The sequence below is a fragment of the Gekko japonicus genome, unplaced genomic scaffold (assembly GCF_001447785.1).
Source record: "Gekko japonicus isolate JY-2015 unplaced genomic scaffold, Gekko_japonicus_V1.1 scaffold141, whole genome shotgun sequence".
NCBI classification, from domain to species: Eukaryota; Metazoa; Chordata; class Lepidosauria; order Squamata; family Gekkonidae; genus Gekko; species Gekko japonicus.
In genome coordinates this window covers 794,376-814,949 of record NW_015176455.1, presented here as the reverse complement: position 1 = coordinate 814,949, position 20,574 = coordinate 794,376, and the positions used below count along the sequence as shown (strand labels likewise).

General features: G+C 49.5%; 1 protein-coding gene across 1 annotated transcript in view; it reads right to left on the bottom strand.

The window, feature by feature from the left end:
* CCDC85A (coiled-coil domain containing 85A) overlaps nt 1-9,898 on the bottom strand; it is a 209,171-nt gene extending 199,273 nt beyond the window's left edge. The window contains exons 1-2 of the mRNA XM_015426926.1: nt 9,647-9,898; nt 825-1,746 (exon numbers count right to left, since the gene is read on the bottom strand). Of these exons, the coding sequence (XP_015282412.1) occupies nt 825-1,746; nt 9,647-9,898 (1,174 nt within the window). The remainder of the gene's footprint in view (nt 1-824; nt 1,747-9,646) is intronic.
* Nucleotides 9,899-20,574: the final 10,676 nt, after the last annotated feature.

Here is a 20,574-nt window from a genome sequence, read left to right as displayed (position 1 = left end):
CTCCACACTGGAGCCACTGATCGCTGCTCAGAATCACAGGACCTGCATAAGAAGAATCCATCCTTCTGATTCTGTCATGTCCCTATTTCACTAGAGGAGAAGCCCATTTCCCCACCATCACCATCCCCATATGCCACTGTCCAGATTCGAATCGGGCCTTGCAGCACTTGGAAAGTAAGTTCTCACTGCTGCTGTCTGACTTCATGGGGTGCAAGTCAGGTGAACCCTGTCCCAACCCACAGCAAAATGTGATGTACAGTCTGGGCCTCAGAAAGGCCCCCAAAATCTCCTACAGCTTTGAGAACTGTATACAGCAAGGAGAAGTTCAGTAAATGTGCATTCTCCCCTCACTATAGAGGGTTTTTTCACTATGCATCTATCAGTTCAAGAGAAGTCTGCAAGGCACCTTCAGCGTGAAGGCAGCAGATCAACTCTGGCTGCACAGATCCTCCCTTGCAAGCTTTACTCTGAATTGTGCAAGAGAGACTTGCATTCACCCATCCACTGGCCTCTGTTCTTCCCTATCCACCCTTGTGGGCACTCAGGCTCTGGACACCTTAAGCTAACTTCATCCTCAAGGGATACCCCTTTCCATGCCTCCTTGTTTCCACATCCACATAAACCCCATGAGACATAACTGCCACACAGCCTGTTACACCACTCCACATCCACGGCATCCCCTTCTGCTTCACTGCGGAAGAGAAGCGTTGCACTGTGAACACATCATCATCCTGAACATGATGACCACCACAAATATGGCAGTGCATTGCCAACTATCTCTAAAACCATCATCATTACTAATGGTAACCCACAGAAGGACCCACCGTTCATGCCATTGTAGAGGCTTCTGTGCTGGGGGGACAGGTCATCTGCGACTTGCCTCCTTAAAGTGCCTTCTCTGCTGCCTCCGCTCAAGTGCTTGTGATGCTCCGGGCTTCCCCCGTAATGCTGTTTGAGGTGCTCAGGGCTGGTGCCCCTCACTTTGGGGAGATGTTCCATGCTTCCGCTCAGAGTGTGCTTCTGAAGATGCTCTGGGCTGCTGCTGTGCTTCTGGTGCTCCGGACTGCTACCGGGCCTGTGTTTCTGAAAATGTTCGGGGCTACCACTCACCATGTGCTTGGGCAGGGTTTCCGGACTGCTACAGCCGTGCTTCTGCTGTTCAGGGGCGACTTTGCCAATTGTTTTGTGATGCTCCGGACTCAGTCCTTTCAGATGCTTCTGGGGATCCGGACTCGCAGAACTCCTGGGTTTGTGGAGGGGGTCTGGACTAGCGCTCCTGTGCTTCTGACGCTCGGGGCTCCCTTCACTCCTTGTTTTTTGGAGGTGCTCGGGACTTGGATTTAGGTGGTGCTTGTGATGGTCAGGACTATCTGTGCTTCCAGCGCTGGAGGTGCTGCTTCCATCCCCAACATCCCTGATGTACGCATTGGTGGCACTGAGCTGGCAGAGACTGGCCTGGCTATCGACTGAGTTCCGGCACCCCACAACACCCCCCTTCTCTTCATCCAGCAGGACGCAAAGCTCCTTCAGCTCCAGGTTCTCCTTCACCACCTCTTCCTGCCTCACTTCCAGCTCCTTCAGTTTCTGCAGATACAAGGCAACCTCTTTATGCATGACACCGGCACTGTAGCGGCCAAGTCTCTGCCACTCTCGGGAAACCTTTTTGCCTTTCTGCCGGTCATCGTCCAAGAAACAGCAAAGGTCTCGCAGCTCCTGGTTGTCTTCCTGCAGTTTCTGATTGATGTCCTTCGAAAGAGACAGGCAAAGAGATAAACAACAAATACATTACTAAGGAAAGACTGCGGGCTAATAAACATTCTTTGCTACAGACAACACATTAGGGCAGCAGAGACAGCAGGGCTCACAAACCTTTCATCTACCTTTCTCTCTTGCCATGGAATTACCAGGCTAATTTAGAATCAACAATGCTGCAAAAGAACAAGGACAATTCTGGATGGCCGGGGACTGTGGATACAAAGTATCAGCACTGGCATAAGTTACTGAAATTATTTTATGGCCATATTCAGGTTTACACAGAATATACAAAAATTCGTTTTTTGTTTACTTTATTTATAGTTCACCTCCCTCACAGGCAGTGTTCCCTCTAAGCTGAGTTAGTGTGAGCTAGCTCACAGATTTTTAGACTCCAGCTCAGACATTTTTGTCTTAGCTCAGGAAGGATGGCTCCAGGGTGAACTAATTTTTGCAGTAGCCAAATTGTTTGCTCACATCTTTAATGCCAGTAGCTCACAAAGTCGAATTTTTGCTCACAAGACTCCACAGCTTAGAGGGAGCATTGCTCACAGGGACTCAAGGCGGACTACACCTAGTGAGCCAGTACAGTCAACAAAACTGGGCACTCAGTACCTGAAACATTAAGATTTTAGAAGCCTGGAGCCATCAGGAAGAACTGAAGCATAGCCCAAGTATTCACATGAAACATGAAAGCGGTACAGAAATCACATAAATAGGATGCTACTTACAATAAGATGAACACAGGAGTGCAGACCACAGCCCCAAATCATTTATCCAAGCAAGTCTGTAAAACCATTTTGTGCTGTGAAACCCAGCTATCCGTGCAGAAAAGCCCTCTTGAATGGCTCAGTTTTGCATAGTTTGTGGAAGGGCAGGAAACTGGCAGCTTTCCTGACCTCCTCAGGCAGGCCATCCCACAAAGGGGGAGCCACAACAGAGAAAACAGGTACACAGGCAGTGGTTGATTTTGCCCATTTTCGAGTTGGCCCCTGCAGAAGCCCCTGCTGACTTGAGCAAAGCTGTCACGGCTGCGGAGCACAGGGAGAGAGGTGGCCCCGCAAATAAGAGGGGCCAAGGCCATGAAGGGCTTTTGCATGTAAGAAAAACAAGTTCCCAAGATTCTGCCACACTCCTACAATGTAATCCTAGACGGTTACACCCGTCTAAGTCCACTGAAGTGTAACTGCACTAAGAATTGAATTCGTAATGTCAACACCATCCATTAAGCTCTACAGGAAGTACGAATGGGCTGCAATCTAGGATAGAGCAGAGATCTTTACCAAGGTCTACCACCTACTCTAATGACAGCTGCCATTTACGCACAGGGGAAAATACCATCCTGAACTGGAGGAAAGCGTTGCAGTGGGAGCTAACCCTACCAGCCACCTGTCTTTGAGCGGCCTACCCCACATGGGGGTGGATACATGCGCAGTGTGCTTCTGTGTGTACATCAGCAGCCCATCATAACCAAAAGATGCACCGCAGCCTCTGCCTACACAAGGGACACACAATTCTTTCCATTTCTTTCATGCATGGCTTGCCTCCATAGCATCTGAGTCTTATAGTGCAATTCTAAAAATGGTTACACCTTTCTCAATCCATCCACATCCATCATCTTACAAGGGGGAGATTGGGCAAGCATGCTGTACAACCCTAAGCATCAGCCCTGCCCCCTTGACTTTGTGAGGATTTCAGTTTCCTGAATTCTGGACAACTGGCAAAAGTCTACAGTTCATCCCAGAGACATCCCAGATTAGCTGCACTTCAAAATTAAAAGTATCTTTTAAAATTTAATTTAAAAAAATACTTTTTACTTCCCACCAAGAACATTTTCCCTATCAACCTGACCATATGAAGAAGCACCTGGAAACAAGTAAGTTTATTTGCAGGAAGGCAACCCAGGGGAGGCTGTAATGTATTAAATTAATTCAGAAGACAGAGTAGGCTGTCCTGATTTGCTGCTCCTAGCCAGCTGCAACAGAATGGCCTGGATTGCAGATATACGCCTGCCAGTGCAAACTTTGCCCAATCAAAGGTTCTGAAAAGCCTAGAGTGAATCCTTTTTGCAGAAACTTGGAGAAATAATCACAGCGAGGCAACAAGCATGAGGTTAACTCAACAGTCTGTCCTTAGGAAGGAAAATAAAAACCTTTTTAAGGCTTGCTCTTATCTCCCTCGCAAAGTAGATCGAGGAAGAGATTGAGTCTTACCCTTCCAGCCATGGGGGTTAAATTAATCTTTCGCTATTTGCCTCTCTCTTGCTCCAGAATTCAGATAGTTATAGATAGAGCCAGAAGGAAAAGCTTGGGCCAAACTCTTTCATTCTTCCAAACAGGACCAAACCCTGTCAGCCCTCCAGCATAAAAAGAAAACTAGCAGTAAACTGCAAAATGAAGAGAAACCTGTCTGAATGCCCCCGGTTCATCTCTGTCTTTACAACAGTGTTCCCAAGGCTCTGGCTCAAGTGACACATGGTGACATGATTGTCTATGAAGCCCTCTTCTGTAGCATCATCCTTTTATTACCCCAGAGCAGGCAGACTGGGAGTTGGAACACAGAACAGGAGACCACAGGCTGTGCTTAACCCTTTCTTATCAGGTCCTTTTTTTCTGATCAAAATCTCCCTCCCTATCCTGTTAGGGAGGGAGAATATATGGAGCCCCATATGTTTCTCATACCTTCCCTCTCTAGGTTAAAAAGAAGCCTGGGAAGAGACGGAAAAAAGTAACAGAAGGGGAAAAGAATAAAACCAACATTTCTCCACCTGTCCTACTTTGGGTTGTAAAAGAAAAACGCAGAGGAACAAATCATAGAGCCGCACAAAGGCATGTCACTGGAGCCTTAGTTATCTCCCTTCCTATCACCAGGTCAATTGAGTGCATCGTTTCAGAGTTTTATTTCCTTCCTCCTCTAAGCAGATCAATAGCTGGCCAGGGCTACTACTAAATATAAGCACCCAGAAAGACTCGATGGCAGGTTTTTAACTCTTTCTTCTCTCCTTTCTCTCTCTCCAGGTGGCATCAGAGCACAGAGCATCAGAGAGGGGGGGGGCTGCAATTCACAGACAATCAATCAATCTGCAAACCATTTGCAGTGTAATCAGAGGAACTTTTTTTGCCACATACAGCCCATCACCTTGAACATAAGTAGAAACTGCAAAGAACAGCGTAAGCTGTCTGTTGCAAAGGCATCACCTGGCAAGGGATCTGGCGATGAGAGCCACATTTTAAAAAGAGAGAAAGAACTTTAGCGGTAGCTTAAGGACTAACATAGTTTACTCCTACACAAGTCTTCAGGAGCCAGAGCTCACAGCATCAGATGTGTATTGGCAGGAAATATGGAAATCGGAGGCCTACACATCTAAGACAAGCGAGGTCCAACTCCCAAAAGTGTATGCTGGAATAAACTTTGTTAGACTTTAAGGAGCCACTGGACTTCTGTTTCGTTTCGCTGCATGGCTACCCCTCGGGAAATAATAATAAAAGTATAAAAGCTGCAAACTCCGTCAAAGTTAATTAAAGAAATTAGGCTAGGACACAAATAGAGTCCCAACGAGTAGCACATTCCGCAAAGGCTTTTTAAAGTCTGCATAGGTAAGATGGCTGTTTCGCCAGCGGGAGAGTTATAAATTTACTCCAAGCAACAAGATAGGAAAGCTCTTAATCCAAACAACTGATAACACACTTTGAAGCCCAGAGAAGATGGATGTCGGGATAGCTACCTCCTGTGTGTCTAAGCCTGCTTTCCCTCCAAGAAGCTCAGGGCCCCATGTACAGCTCTCCCATCACCAACTTTAGTCTCACAAAAAGCTTCAAGACAAAATGGCTGGCCAAAGGGGGGGGCTTCACGGCAGAGTGAAGACTGGAGCCAGGGTCTCCCAGATGCCAGTCTGGCACTTTAACTGCTATACCACATCGGCCCTCCACAGGCAAGGTGGGCAACGCGAAACTTGTTGGCCTAGCAACCATTGTGGATCTATTCACAAGGCTGGGTGAGCCCCCAATGGCTCTTTGGACTGCCCCACCTGCACTCAATCAGCCGAGGAGAGGAAAGGGAAAGCAGACCCAGGTGAGCAGGGGCCATGGAGGAATCCAAGCTGGCATTCTGCACAGAGTGACCTGAAGGACACACAACATTTCCCCTGCTAATGCTAAGCAGGTCAAGCTCTGTCATCTGCCTGGGTGAGATCGCCTGACCATCCAGGGACACTAAAGAAGCCCTTCTGTCTTAAAACCTGCTGGGAGAGGTGGGCTCTCTACAGAAATCAACTGCCCCCTGCCCTTTGAAAGCTGATTTACTCTATTTAGTGTTCTATGGCTATGACCTGACCTGGATAGCCTAGGCCAGCCCCATCTTGTCAGCCCTTAGAGGCTAACCAGGGTTAGTATTTGGATGGGGATCCACCAAAGAAGTCCAGAGTCACTATGCAGAGGAAGCCACTGGCAAACCATCTCTATCTGTATCTTGCTTTGAAAACTCTATGCAGGGGTGCCAAACATAAGGCCCAGGGGCAACTAGGGCTCTTATGCAGCCCATGAGCAACAAGCGCAAGGGAGGGAAGACTGCTCGGGGAGGGGAGTGGGTAAAGCCACTCCGATTGTGGCTTCAGCATGGCAGAACAACCTCATCGGCAGAAGTCAAGTAGCACAGTAACGTCTGCCCAGTGCTGTACCACCGGCTCTCCGGTCCGCCCATGCGAGTTTTCCTCTGCACCCCACTCCCAGCCCATGGGACCTTGCAGTGAGGATACACCAACTCGGAGCTTACGAGCTACTCTCCTTCATACCGTTTATATATCCAGTACCTGGCATTAAGTTTTATGGCACACATGGCCCAGCCCAACAAAGTGTCATTTACATCATATCTGACCCTCTTTAAAAAATTACGTCAGATCTGACCCTCTGCTCTACAGGGTTGTCTCAAGTCGGCTGCGACTTGACAGCCCTTTCCACCACCATGGCTATCCATCACCAGTCAAAAGCAGATCATTCCCATGCCAATTTCTCCTGGGGAGACCTCAGTTGCTCTCTTGCACTGCGTGTACACTTTATGTTCCCATATTTTATGCACCTACAATACAAGCCTTGTTCACAAGTTACAGTGAATGCACGTACATCCTGCTTGTATACGGATATGGTTGTAAGAAAGACCCAAAGCACATTCACTTTGCAACTGAAAACAGGGACCAGTAGTTGGATCAATCACATATTCAGCTGTACATGCATAGAATATCTTAATACATATATAAAGAAAAATCAAGCATACACAGTACATGGATTGTACGTGTGTTCACTGTAATGTGTGAACAGAGCTACAGTTCAAGGTCTTTAATAAGGTGACACAAAACGTAGCTGTTTTCTCCTCTTGACTGTCATAAAATAGTGAAAGGGAAAATGATGTAAGCCTCTCAGAGTCCCCATTGGGAAGGGGATATAGGCTAATTTATATAATAACATTCCCAGTTGTCAGGAAAGTCCCTGTTTTGGCTCTAAGTCTTCACACCATCCCTCAATTTTCTTGCAAAGCCCCCCTTCCCGCTGATTCTTGATTCTCCCCATCTGTTCTTTCTCTTCTTAATTTGCCAGGTACCTGTTCTGACCAAGCATCCTTCCTCTATTCATGGTTTTCTTTTTTTAAAAAAAGATTATGCAGCACTGTAAAATCCACTGGGATTTTGCAGGAAAGCTCTGTGAGCATATGGAGAAGTCCAGCCTCCTGTTTGCAGGCAATGCCTCCCACAGAATCAGTGCATACTGAACATTCCAACATTGATCTTCCATATGTGGCTTGTTCCCCAATACTGGAGTGTGAAGTAAAAACAAAATAAGTGATATAAGACTCAGTGCTGCAGCCCCAATTCTGGACACCAGAATAGCAAGATTTAGCATCTGGCGCTGTGCTAAAGAGCTCTCTCAGCCCCACCTACCTCACAGGTTGTCTGTTGTGGGGAGGGGGAGGGAAAGGAGTTTGTAAGCCACTCTGAGTCTCTGAATGAAGGGCGGGGCATAAATCCCATATCTTCTTCTCACAAAAGTCCGACCACTTGCATTATTTACTTCATTTACATCCCCACCCTTCTCCCAAATAGGGAATCAAAGACATTAGTCTCTTCTCCTCCATTCTAACCTCACAACAACCGTGTGAGGTAGGATAGCTGAGAGTGTGTGACTGGTCCAAGCTCACCCAACAGGCTTCCATGGCACGAGTGTGGCTTCAAATTTGGGTCTTCCAGAGCCTAGTCTCACACTCCAACCACACCACACCGGGTTTCAACCAACGAACAGGTCATCACTTGCAGGGCTCTCACGGAGGCAGGGAGCAGATGCTGACCTGAGTCTACGCCACATAATGTGTTCAATGCAATACAATCCTAGGACTCCTTGCAGGATTCCTCCCACCCAGAAAGCAAGATCCCTGAGTTCGCTTTTGCTTGTCTCTGACTGGACACTTGCCTACTTTAAGGTTACCATTTCCAGGCATTTTTTTTTACAGTGCTCACCATACTTTAAGGTTACCATTTCCAGACATTTATTGACAGTGCTCACCATATAGTTGCAGAGCAATGTACGGTGTGCTTTTTAAAGGCAGATCTCTGCCCCAAGGAGCCTACAATTGAAATATCACCAGCAGGGAAAGCACAGTAGGAACACACAGGAAAGGAAAATACAGAAAAGGCCACCAAATCAGTCAGGCTTCATTTCAGGTTGGGACAAGGACTAAGATAGATGAAGCAGAAGCCTGACTGTAAAACAGATCAATTTCCAACTCACCCAGTATTACCTACTCTCACCAGCAATTCTTCTCCACATTCTCAGGAGAACATATCTTACACTGACTCAGCCTACTGGTCTATCAAGATCCGTACTATCTACCCTGACTTACAGTGGCTCTCTCACACCCCGGCCCTTTCAACCAGAGACTGAACTTTCTACATGCATAGCAGGTGCCTGGCCACTGAACCACCGTCCCTCCCCAAAGGGATCACGGTTGCATAACAGGGCTGGAATCCCCATTTGCAGAACTTCCCCGGAGTGTGTTCACTCCAGGGCTGCTCCTGATCATGCCAAGGTGCTCCTTCCAAGTCCTGCTACCCAAGACCCATTAATTGGAGAGATGCAAAAGACTGAAAACACATATATACAAAAGCATTACACTGTGATGAACCAGCTGCAGACGTATGCATTCCACCATATCAGCATGCACTGGAAACCCAGAACAGGCTAGGGCGTTCTGGGTGGTGTACCCCCCACGCACAAGCAGCAAAACACATGAGCAAACTCCACAAGCCAGGGATTTTTCACTGCTTATACATGGGGGTACACTTCCTAGAACGCTACAACCAGGTGATGAAGTAACACTTAAGGCGGTACTTAGCTGTGATGGAAATGCACTCTGCACATCCTCTGAGGGCTTCTATTACCAAACAAATCCCGAAGCTGAGCCCTAGCAAATTAAAAGGGGGAGGGAAGCAGCAGGGAAGGCCCAGTCCTGCTTTCAGAGCAATTAAGCAAAGACGGCACTGCCCTGAGGCAAGCAACTACCTCCACCAGCAGATTCTGGGGCACCAGTAAAGAGGACAGAGGTGGAAGTGCCATCTTACCAGTAAAGCACAACCTTCCCGGAAGTTCTGCACCAAAAATCCCACAAGAGCAAATGGAGGGTGAGTTTTGGTATCATTCATTTCAATCCACCTTCAGCTGAGGAAATCACCTCCAGGAGGGAGGTCAGTTAGCAGGAAGGAGGCACCCCATCTGGATTCTCCACTCCAAGCACCCAGATTCCTCTGACCAGGTTTGTGAGAGAGGGCAGAAGTTCAGGCTAGCTGCAAAGCCCCCACCGCCTTGTCCCCCGCCCTCCCTTCCCTGGCTCCAAGGGGGCGCCGCCGCCTTACCTTCAGCCCCCGGATCTCGCCCAGGTGCAGCTGCAGGCGCCGGTTGACCTCGCGGATGAGGTTGCTGTGGTCCAGCATGGCGCTCATCTTCTCCGCCTCGGCCTTGCGCAAGCTGCGGATGAGCTCTTCTTTGGTCCACTTCAAGAGCTCCTCGTCCGACACCTTGGAGAGGTCTTCGGCCGGCGCCGCCCCGCAACTTTCCGCTCCGGCCGCCGACGCGGCTGCAGCTCCGGCCGCCGCCACTTTAGACATGCTGGCGGCGGAAGGGCTCCGAGGGGGAAGAGAGTCTGAATTCTCCCTGGTCTAGAGGCGACGGACGGATCTCGGCGATGAGGACGCCCCAATTCCAATCCGGGCCAAGACTCCCTTTTCCCCCCTCAAGCGACACAACCTCCCCTTGGCGGCTCCGATCTCTGCAAGCAACCGGAGTGACCTCGGAGTTTAGCAAGTAGACCTTTGCAGAGCAGGGGATACCAGCGGGTCAAACTTTTCCTTTTTAAAAAATAAGTACTTTTATGCTGTGCTGTAGCCCGTTTAGAAGGAGAAAGCAACTCCCTTGGCGGAGAGAGACATTATTGGGCGGGTTACGTGGGGCAGCCGCTTTCTCCTCCGCCGTGTCTTTCTGGATGTCGGCGCGACTTCGCGAGCAGGGCCCCCTGGCAACGGAAGAGAGGGGGGGGGGAGAGCCGAGCAGCGCCTTCCCCGGCTCCAGGCAGTCCGACTAATAGTCCGCAGCCTCGGAGACTCTGCCGGGCGAGTTCCTCCGGGCGCCACGAGAAATCCTCCGAGGGACTGGCGGGTTCTTCGCGCCCTCCTTGCCTCGAGAGTGACGCGAGGCGAAGCGGAGGCTCCCCGACGAATCCCGTGGGGAGGGGACCTCCGAGCCGGCGGCGGGAAGGCGGGGCGTGCGCGTCGCTTTACTTTTCTGGTACAAAACCAAGTCGATCGACTGGAGTCGGTCAGAAGATCGCCGACGGTGGGCGAGCGCCGAGCGGGTCCTCCTCCCACCCTCAGACTGTCGCCCAACAGTCCTTGCAAATGCCGGAATAAATGTGGCTACTCTTGAAAGTTGCCGCTGGACTCGTCTGTTGCTCCCCAGTACGCCTTTGCCCTTCCCCACTCGGGAACTGCCACCTCCCGGGCTTAGCGAGACCCAGGCGGGGCTCTGAAACCGGCACGCGAGAAATGTCTTCTGAGGGGAGACACTACAGGGGAGCGGCGGCTCCTAGGCGAGGTCTGCGTCTTCTCGCTAGAGCAGACAAGGCTGCGCCTCGCTCAGACGGCGGGGCCCCGGGGAGTGGCGCGATTCCGCCCCGCGCACCCGCTGAGGAGGAGCTGCTCTCCCGCCACAGACACCCAGGTCCAGCCAGTCGAAGCTTCTCTGGGGCGCAGATATCGTCTCTCTTCCCCCCCTACTCACCCCCCGGGGGGGGAGGAGGAGGGAGGCGCCCTCTCCAGGTATTGGCCGGTTTAGGCGCGGAGATCCCACCCCGCAGGTCCTGGCTGGGGGGGCTAGGTATTCCCACGCCTGCGAGAGCCACAGTTCCCCAGCGGAGGCAGAAGCGGGGTCGAGCTGCAGAGCACGCAGGTCGGGAGAGGTAAACGCCCCCTCCGCCCAGTCCGCGCGATCGGCTCCTGCAGAAGTGGGCTTGGCTCCTTCGCCTACAGATCCAGCGGCGCCGGCAGCTGGACGGGGCTGCTGCAAGCCACCGCCGCCGCCTCCCCCCACGCCCCGAAAGAGCTCCCGCTGCTCCTCCACGCCTTAACTTGGCTCATCCCTCGCTGCCATCCTCCCTGCGTCCCGGGAGAGGATCCTGCTGGCTGCCCGCCGCTCCTCCCGCTCGCCTCGCCCCTTCAGCCCGTGCAAAGGGGGCCTCGCGGCGGCGGCCTCGGGCCTCGCGGCGGCTGCTCCCGCGAACTACCAAGGACGCGGCGCTGTCCACTTTTGCAAAGCCGAGTGAATCCAGCGCGACGCGGCTGGCGGCTTTTCACCCAGGAGGCGGCGGCCACGTGCGAGCCCAAAGGGAGGGAGCAAGACAGGCGGCGGCTCCGTGCGGCTCGCTGGCGCCACCTCCCGGAGGCAGCCCGCATCCTTCTCATCGGCATCCTTCTTCTTACCAAGGTCTCTCGAGAAGGTCTGTTTTCCACAGCCAATTTGCTGGCAGTGGCCACAGATATTGCTTAGTTTAACTTTCAGTGTTTGTACAGCTCTTACATTGATGACATGTTGGTGTTTTCTAACGTTAGCGAGCTTACCTGGCAGGCATTCCTTCTACCCCTAAGTACCCCTAAGAAGGGTGACCAGCTGCAAAGGAGAATAAAGTCTTCCTCAGGGCCAAACTAGCCATCACACTCACTGAGACCCCTGTCGCCGTCTCCGAGGGTTTCTTTTTGAGGAAAAGCAGCCCAATAGACTGTCAGTTTAAACAGAAAAGGTGGCAGGGAGGGGCAGCCTCTTAACCCTTTTTTTAAAATTGTCAGATCTCCAAAACTAAGCAGGGTCAACCCTGGGGAGTATTTGGATGAGAGACCACCAAGGAAGGCCAGGGTCACCACCAGAGGCAGGCAGGGGCAAACCACCTCCGAATGTCTCTTGCCTTGAAGACCCTGCAGGTTAAGTCACCTGCGACTTAACGCCGCTTCCTTCCACCACATCATGTTTTTCCTTTTATTGGTGAACATAAGGTTCCCCCACCACCCAAAAAAAGTGCAACCGCCTCCAAGCATGAAGTGGGGGAGGGGTTGCTGGGGACATTTCAGGATTGTCACCAATCATGCTACTGTGACCAAGAATTAGGCAAGTTAGTTGTACAGGTGGAAGACCTTGGGCTGTTCTACAGCTCCAAAGTCCTCTTTCTTTTACTTCTATCCTCTGAATAATGACCGGCGTTTCATTCGTGGTTGTACAAAAACTATTAACCAACTTCGCCCTGACCTGGAAATCCCAGGCAAGCCCAGTCTCATCAGATCTCAGAAGCTAAGCAGAGCCAACCTTGGCAAGTACTTGGATGGGAGACCTCCAAGGAATGCCAGGGCTGGGACGCAGAGGCAGGCAATAGTAAGCCACCTCTCTGAAATGTCCAAGCCCCACTAGGGGATGCTAGAAGCCAACCATGACTTCCAGGCACACACATACAAACAAATACAACAAAAAAATTTACCTTCTACCAAGCCAAGAAGATAGCGCTCAGACTTCTCTCCAACAGAAAAGGAATCCCACTTTTTTGAGAGATCCACTGAGGAGACCTCTTTTAAGTGCTATTTCTGAACAAAAGCTGGTGCAGTCAGAGGGATGCAGAACACAAAGGAGGGGATCTGTGCTACTGGCAGCTGAACTCTGACCATCAGAGCTTTCACTGTGATTTTACGGCAATGAGAATGGGACATTTTTCACCAAGTCAGAGAAACCACGCACACTCCAGGGGCTGAATGGAAACACTGAAAGGGGTTTGGAGGCAAAACCCTAAAGACCCATTTTCTCAAAGCAACCCTGCAATCAACGTCAAGCTGTAAGAATATGTTGCTTTCACCCCTGGGAAAGGTATCATTGACTATAGGGATGATCTGCCTCTGGGATCAAGCATTCATGGTTGTTGTGTGTCCATGCTGTTTACATGAGTTAGTTCAGAAATGCCAGTGCATTATCTGCATCTCACACACATGTACTAGTGCTCTTACACTAAGAGAAGCCAGCAGTAATCCACCAAGATCCACCCTCTATTAGGTGTCAAATATGACAGCCCACCAAGAGTACCACCAGTCTCCACCTGTTTTGACTGCAGGGAAAAGGGCAAGAGGATGAAGTTGTCAAACACCTGATAGGCCACAATACGTGGCTCCTTAGCAGGATTGCCAAGAGGGGGAGTTGGGGGACAACATTCCAGGGCCAGAGGAGATGTGATCTGGTTTATAGGATGTTTGTGTTGGATCTGAGGAGAGACTCCAGAGATATCTTTTGGGAGCCCATATTCTTGTTTGTTGTCCACTTTTCTCCTCAAAGGGGACCCAAAGCAACTTACGATACCATCGTCTCCTCCTGTCCTCACAAGAACCACCATGCAAGGTAGTTAGGCTGAGAGTGTGTGATCCGCCCAAGGTCACCCAGCCAGCTTCCATGGCAGAATAGAGATTTGAACCTGGGCATCCTAGAGCCTTATCTGGCACTCTTAAGAATTGTTCCACGCTGGCTCTCCAGTAGGTAGTACTCCTGCTAGTAGGCTGTGTTCAACTTAGACAATCACAAGTTGTGCAGGTCTGTGTTAAGATATAGAAAAAGCTACAAGGCACAATCTCATAATTGTAACACTTTTGGGGGGGGTGAGTCTGTGTATGTGTGTGCCTGGAAGTCATGGTTCACTTCTGGCAACCCCTAGTGGGGCTTGGATGTTTCAGAAAGGTGGCTTATTATTGCCTGCATCAGCATCCCAGCCATGGTATTCCTTGGAGGTCTCCCTTCCAAGTACTTGCCAGGGTTGGCCCTGCTGAGCATCGAAGATCTGACAAGTTTGGGCCTGCCTGCACTATCCAGGTAAGGGCTTAATAGTAACACTTGAGCAGGTCATGGGAATTTAGATTTCAACTTCTCATGACCCCTAGTGGGTTGCCACCAATGCTCCCTCTAAGCTGTCGAGTCTTGTGAGCAGAAATTCTACTGGTATTAAAGTTGTGAGTGAGCGATTTGGCTACTGCATAAATTGGTTTGCTCTGGGGCCCTCCTTCCTGAGCTAAGACGAAAAGGTGTGAGCTGGAGGCTAAAAAACTGTGAGCTAGCTCACACTACCTCAGAGGGAACACTGGTTGCCACCTTCCTCTGCCACCACTCTGGACTTATGGTCCCTTGGGAAGGCCCAGAGTACCCTCCCAAGCCCAACCAAAATGCCCCTTTTAAGCCGAGAAATATAGAGGTGATGACCAGGCAGAGAACATTAAACAAATGCTTTGTTAATACAGTAATGGGGCAAGGAAAACAAGACAAGGTGTTTAAAATATATAACAGTGTCTAAAGGCAAAATAAATCTAACGCAGCTACCTATTTCTCTTAACTGGTTACTATTCAAGGCCCACAGCCTTTTATACCAAGCCTGTGCCTGTACTCACTCTGTCCCAAGTGAGGGATCTTTCTCTCAGACCAGACTGTCCCCTCAGCTTAACTCTGTGAGAGAAAATAATGCAGAAGAGAAAAGAACGCAGTTCCACAGTCCACAAAGCTTAAGTCCCCATCTCCTTACACAATCCCTGGACACCGATTGGTTACAACCGTCGCTAAGCATTGTGGGGATTGAAGGCTGTCTGCTTTCCACTCCCACACAGGTCTCCTGGTGCCTAGGCCTCTAGGCCTTGTCTCCCAGTCCTACACAGATCATGACAGAGGCCCAGACAACAAAGTGATCCATTACGTATTTATGCTATCATTTACTGCATAACCCCTTTACCTTGGTAACAGATCACACACAGCTTTCTGCTGGTTAAAGAACTGGGGAAACCACAACAAGAAGATGCAGTGGTGAATGTGAAGCCCTCCACTGGGGAGGACGGGGTATAAATGCAATAAATAAATAAATAAATATGTTCACCTTGCAACCGTACACCTTCACCCTTCAGTAAGTCACAATCTCCTCACACAATCCCTGGACACCAATTGGTTACAACCATCACTAAACATTATGGGGATTGTAGGCTGTGTCAGCTTTCCACTCCCACACAGATCTCCTGGGGCCTAGGCCACTAGGCCTTATCTCCCAGTCCTACACAGATCATGTCATACCATATCCCCTAGTGTGATCTGCAATAGTCCCAGTCCTACACAGATCATGACACAACTAATTCCACAACTTTCTGAAATTAGCCCTTTGCAAAGAGAGTACAGGTTTAAGTTTGTTTGTAATTTTGCTCTGCTTGATTTGAGACTTTGCAGCTAGTGATTAGGCAATTTTTAATTTAAATATCAAAATCTGTGGCATATTGTAAATTAACATACGGTATTATTATCTGCTTTGCTCTCAGCATAATCAACTGAGATTCGCAAAGTCACACTTTATCCAATGCAAATCAAGGCAGAAATGAACACACCTAAAGCAATCAAAAGACTGACACAGGCCAAAATAATAATAATACTCAGATTTTAGCATTTTATCCAGTGAAACCATTTGACTTGCAAATCTGAAAAATATGACTAGTTTTGGCTCTGATCCTTTCTCCATCCTCACAACACCACCATAGACAGAGCTGCCAATTGCCTGCAAATTTACTGACTGCCAGTAAAAAAAAAGAGTTGTAAACATTTCCTTGCCAGTAATTCTTCCTTTCCTGGCCTTGTTGATGCTCCTTCTAACAGTTTAATAGCTGTTGGTGTCTAATGCTTTATTTGCTCTGTATCTTTCTAAAGAGCTATTTAAAACACAGAGAATCATTAGTAATTTCTTTCCCTTTTTCAAGCTGTCATTCCTCATCACATTTCTGCATAGACCTTTCCAGGCTAAGAGCCTCACAGTGAAAATACTCACCAGGCAAATGTACCTTGTTCCAAGTCCCTTAATTACCCACGAGGCACACTAATAATTGCATTGCCTAAGTGTGCCTGGGCTTTGTCCCTCCATGGTAGCCTCTTGGTCATTGCAGATTCAGGCTGCCTTTGATAGCCCCAAAACTAAATCTCACATAGAAGAAGCAGCATCCCCCAGGATCATGGTAGTTCAGATCATTACATTGAACGACTGGTATAAAACATGGACTCACTTGCAGTTTGTCCCCTCTTTGTACTTGCACAGCTGGAGGTGTCCTTAAAATGAAGGACATCTGAAAACTTTTCCTGGCCTGCATTTTGCACCTGCAAGTCAGTATCATCTAATTAAGATTGCAATAAGTAATTTCACTGGGTTCATGGGTGAACACTGTAGGCACACTGAGATACCTAAGTAGTAAGTCTCAACATAACATCTAAAACTGATTCCCCCCCCCCATCTTACTACGTATCATTTAACATTGGAGGCAGAAGTGACACATAAGTGGTAGGGGCAGTTACTGTAAAGGAGCCACCTGACTGTATGACAAGAGTGCAACCAGAAACATTTACATTTTCTTAAATGCATTTGAACAGTTCATCAAATGATTGGTTCCCTGCTTACAACCAGCAAGAGGTCATGAGCCAAACCAGTCAAATATAATTGTATATGGCGCAATAAGCCATCCTGCCCACTACCATGCTAGGGGTATGCAGATCTTCCTATCATTTTGCTGAATTCCACTCCTCCTTACTTGGGGCAGACCAGTCAATAAAGTTACTAGGAAAATTCCCAGTGGACCTCTGCCCTGGAGGGCTGCCTGAACATTCCCTGCTCAGAGCCTACCCCCCGCCAACAGCCCCATTCACTCTCCCTCCTTGCAATACCATCAGTTCTGTGCCACCTTAGTCCTGATATTTCCCCCACCCTGCCACTAGTTCTCCCCAGCCCACACAGTATAGTGGACGGAGCCACCCCTGCCACTTACGCCTGCTGGGGTGTGATGGGGCCAGGACTCGAGGTAGGGAGATGGCTGGCTGGCTGGCTGCACAGACTCCCTGCCCTGGCCAGTGTAGCCTGCGATGCAGGCCCCTCTGGCTGCACCCGATGGAGCCAATGCAGGAGGAGTACCAGTCAGGAGGGCCACTGCGCTCACCCAGTACAGCCACACGAGCCAGCTGGAGGGGAATGGGAACCACCATATCCTAGTCGTTGCCCTGGCAGCTGCTTATGAAACACCTGCCCAAATGACAGGGAAGCATGCCTGCATGGCTGCCAGGGCCAACGCGCCTCCAGGGGGAAGTGGGGAAGGAAGCATTTCATCCCTGCAATCACACAGGCCAAGCATGTCTCAGGCAGCTGCCATTTCAACATCTGTGAAACTTCAGGCCCCCTTCCTATCCTGATTTATTTATTTTTTGGCTGCATTGGATGGAAGCAGTGGCTTTCTCCCACGACCCTGACCTGGATAGCCCAGGTTAGCCCAATCCAGTCAGATCTCAGAAGCTAAGCGGAGTCAGCCCTAGCTAGTATTTGGTTGGGTGACTTCCAAGAAATACCAGGGGTGTGACTCAGAGGCAAGCAATGACAAACCACCTCTGAAATGTCTCTTGCCTTAAAAACAAGTCCAGCTCGCCACCTAGTGGTGCATAATGCTATAAGAGCTAGAACTTGTGAATGTCAGACAATCTTAGGATCTCCGGGCTATACTACACAGACTGCCATATGATAATTAATTAATTACCACCACTAATCAAGAGGTCCTCCTGCCTTGGTTCCATTGGGCCCTCCATCAGGGAAGGGGGCAAAAGGCCACTATGATGGATGATGAGGAGGAGGAGATTGGATTTATACTCTGCCCTTCACTACCCAAAGGAGTCTCAGAGTGGCTTACAAACTCCTTTCCCTTCCCCTCCCCACAACAGACACCCTCTGAGGGAGGTGGGGCCAAGAGAGCTCTGACAGAAACTGCTCTTTCTCAAGAACAGCTGTGCCAGAACTATGGCTTGCCCAAGGTCATCCAGCAGGGGCAAGTGGAAGAGTGGGGAATCAAACCCAGTTCTCCCAGATTAGAGGCTTAACCTCTACACCAAACTGGCTCTTTGCTACGGCTGCTTTGGTTTCCCAGTCTATGCCTGTCCTTTGTTCTGGTTTGATTGGGACAATTCCTACAATTCCAGAACTGAATTTTGAGTAGTTTGCCACACCTTCAAGAAAGCACCCTTGATAGGATCATAAAAATGACTGCTAATCATACAAATCTGTTAATCATACACCTATCATTCTGTAGAATGTAAGACAGAACTATTTTGTTTTGTTTTAATTTATTTACTTCACTACCCCATCTTTCTCCCCCAAAGCGTTATACATCGTTCTCCAGCATGGTGTAGTGGTTAGAGCAGTGGACTCTACTCTTGGTAACTTTGGGCCAGTTTGGTGTAGTGGTTAAGAGTGGTGGACTCTAATCTGGAGAACCGGGTTTGATTCCCCACTTTTCCACATGCAGTGAGCTGGGCGATCTTGGATCAGTCACAGTTCTCTCGGCTGTTCTCTCAAGAGCAGTTCTCTCAGAGCTCTCTCAGCCACACCTACCTCACAGGGTGTCTGTCGTGGGGAGAGGAAGGGAATGCTGATTGTAAGCCACTTTGAGATTCCTTAAGGTAGAGAAATCTACTCTTCTTCTCCTCCATTTTATCCTCACCACAACCCAGTGAGGCACAGTAGGTGGAGAGAGGGACTAGTTCAAGGTTTTCCAACAATCTTCTATGGCAGAGTGGGGATTCAAACTTGGGTCTTTCAGATCCTAGCCCAAAACTCTAACCACTACACCACACTGGCTCTCAGTGTAGGATGGCTTCAAGAGGGAATTGGATAAACATATGGAGCAGAGATCCATCAGTGGCTATTAGCCACAATATATAGATAGGAACTCTGGGGCAAGTGATGCTTTGTATTCTTGGTGCTTGGGGGGGGGCAACAGTGGGAGGGCTTCTAGTGTCCTGGCCCCACTGCTGGACCTCCTGATGGCACCTGGTATTTTTGGCCACTGTGTGACAGAGTGTTGGACTGGATCTGGCCACTGGCCAGATCCAACATTGGCTTCTCTTATCTTTCCTTATATATAATTGAATAGTGGGTGCCAAAGTTCTAAAATGCACTCCTTTAGTGTATGGACACTTGAACTGTCAGTCAGAAGATGCTGGCTGGGTTGACTGGCTGCTTTGTGCAGTCCCGCCCAGCGTTTCAAGGTCTTTTGCATATGGAAGCTGATTGGACTTCACTGCATTCCACACCTCAAACTCACCCCCCTCCCCGCAAGGCAGTTGGAATGTCAGTTGCATATGGAACCTTCAAGGTCTTTTGCATATGGAAGCTGATTGGACTTCACTGCATTCCACACCTCAAACTCACCCCCCTCCCCGCAAGGCAGTTGGAATGTCAGTTGCATATGGAACCTTCAAGGTCTTTTGCATATGGAAGCTGATTGGACTTCACTGCATTCCACACCTCAAACTCACCCCCCTCCCCGCAAGGCAGTTGGAATGTCAGTTGCATATGGAACCTTCAAGGTCTTTTGCATATGGAAGCTGATTGGACTTCACTGCATTCCACACCTCAAACTCACCCCCCTCCCCGCAAGGCAGTTGGAATGTCAGTTGCATATGGAACCTTCAAGGTCTTTTGCATATGGAAGCTGATTGGACTTCACTGCATTCCACACCTCAAACTCACCCCCCTCCCCGCAAGGCAGTTGGAATGTCAGTTGCATATGGAACCTTCAAGGTCTTTTGCATATGGAAGCTGATTGGACTTCACTGCATTCCACACCTCAAACTCACCCCCCTCCCCGCAAGGCAGTTGGAATGTCAGTTGCATATGGAACCTTCAAGGTCTTTTGCATATGGAAGCTGATTGGACTTCACTGCATTCCACACCTCAAACTCACCCCCCTCCCCGCAAGGCAGTTGGAATGTCAGTTGCATATGGAACCTTCAAGGTCTTTTGCATATGGAAGCTGATTGGACTTCACTGCATTCCACACCTCAAACTCACCCCCCTCCCCGCAAGGCAGTTGGAATGTCAGTTGCATATGGAACCTTCAAGGTCTTTTGCATATGGAAGCTGACGCCCCCCCAATGCTGCCCTCTACAGAATCCACCCCCCAAAACTCCAGGTATTTCCCTCCTTATAGCTGGCAACCCTACTTTCCCCTCAGTGCCTGATGGTAGGCAACTTAGTTTGGTCCTGTCACCTACTTTGGCCTTTGGGAGAAAACATATTGGGGCCAATCCTGATAGGGTTGCCAACTCCCGATGGGAAATTCCTGGAGATTTGAGGGATGGAGCCTGAAGAGGGTGAGGTTTGAGGAGGGGTGGGACCTCAGACAGGTACAATGCCATAGACTCCACCCTCCAAACCACTCAGTCC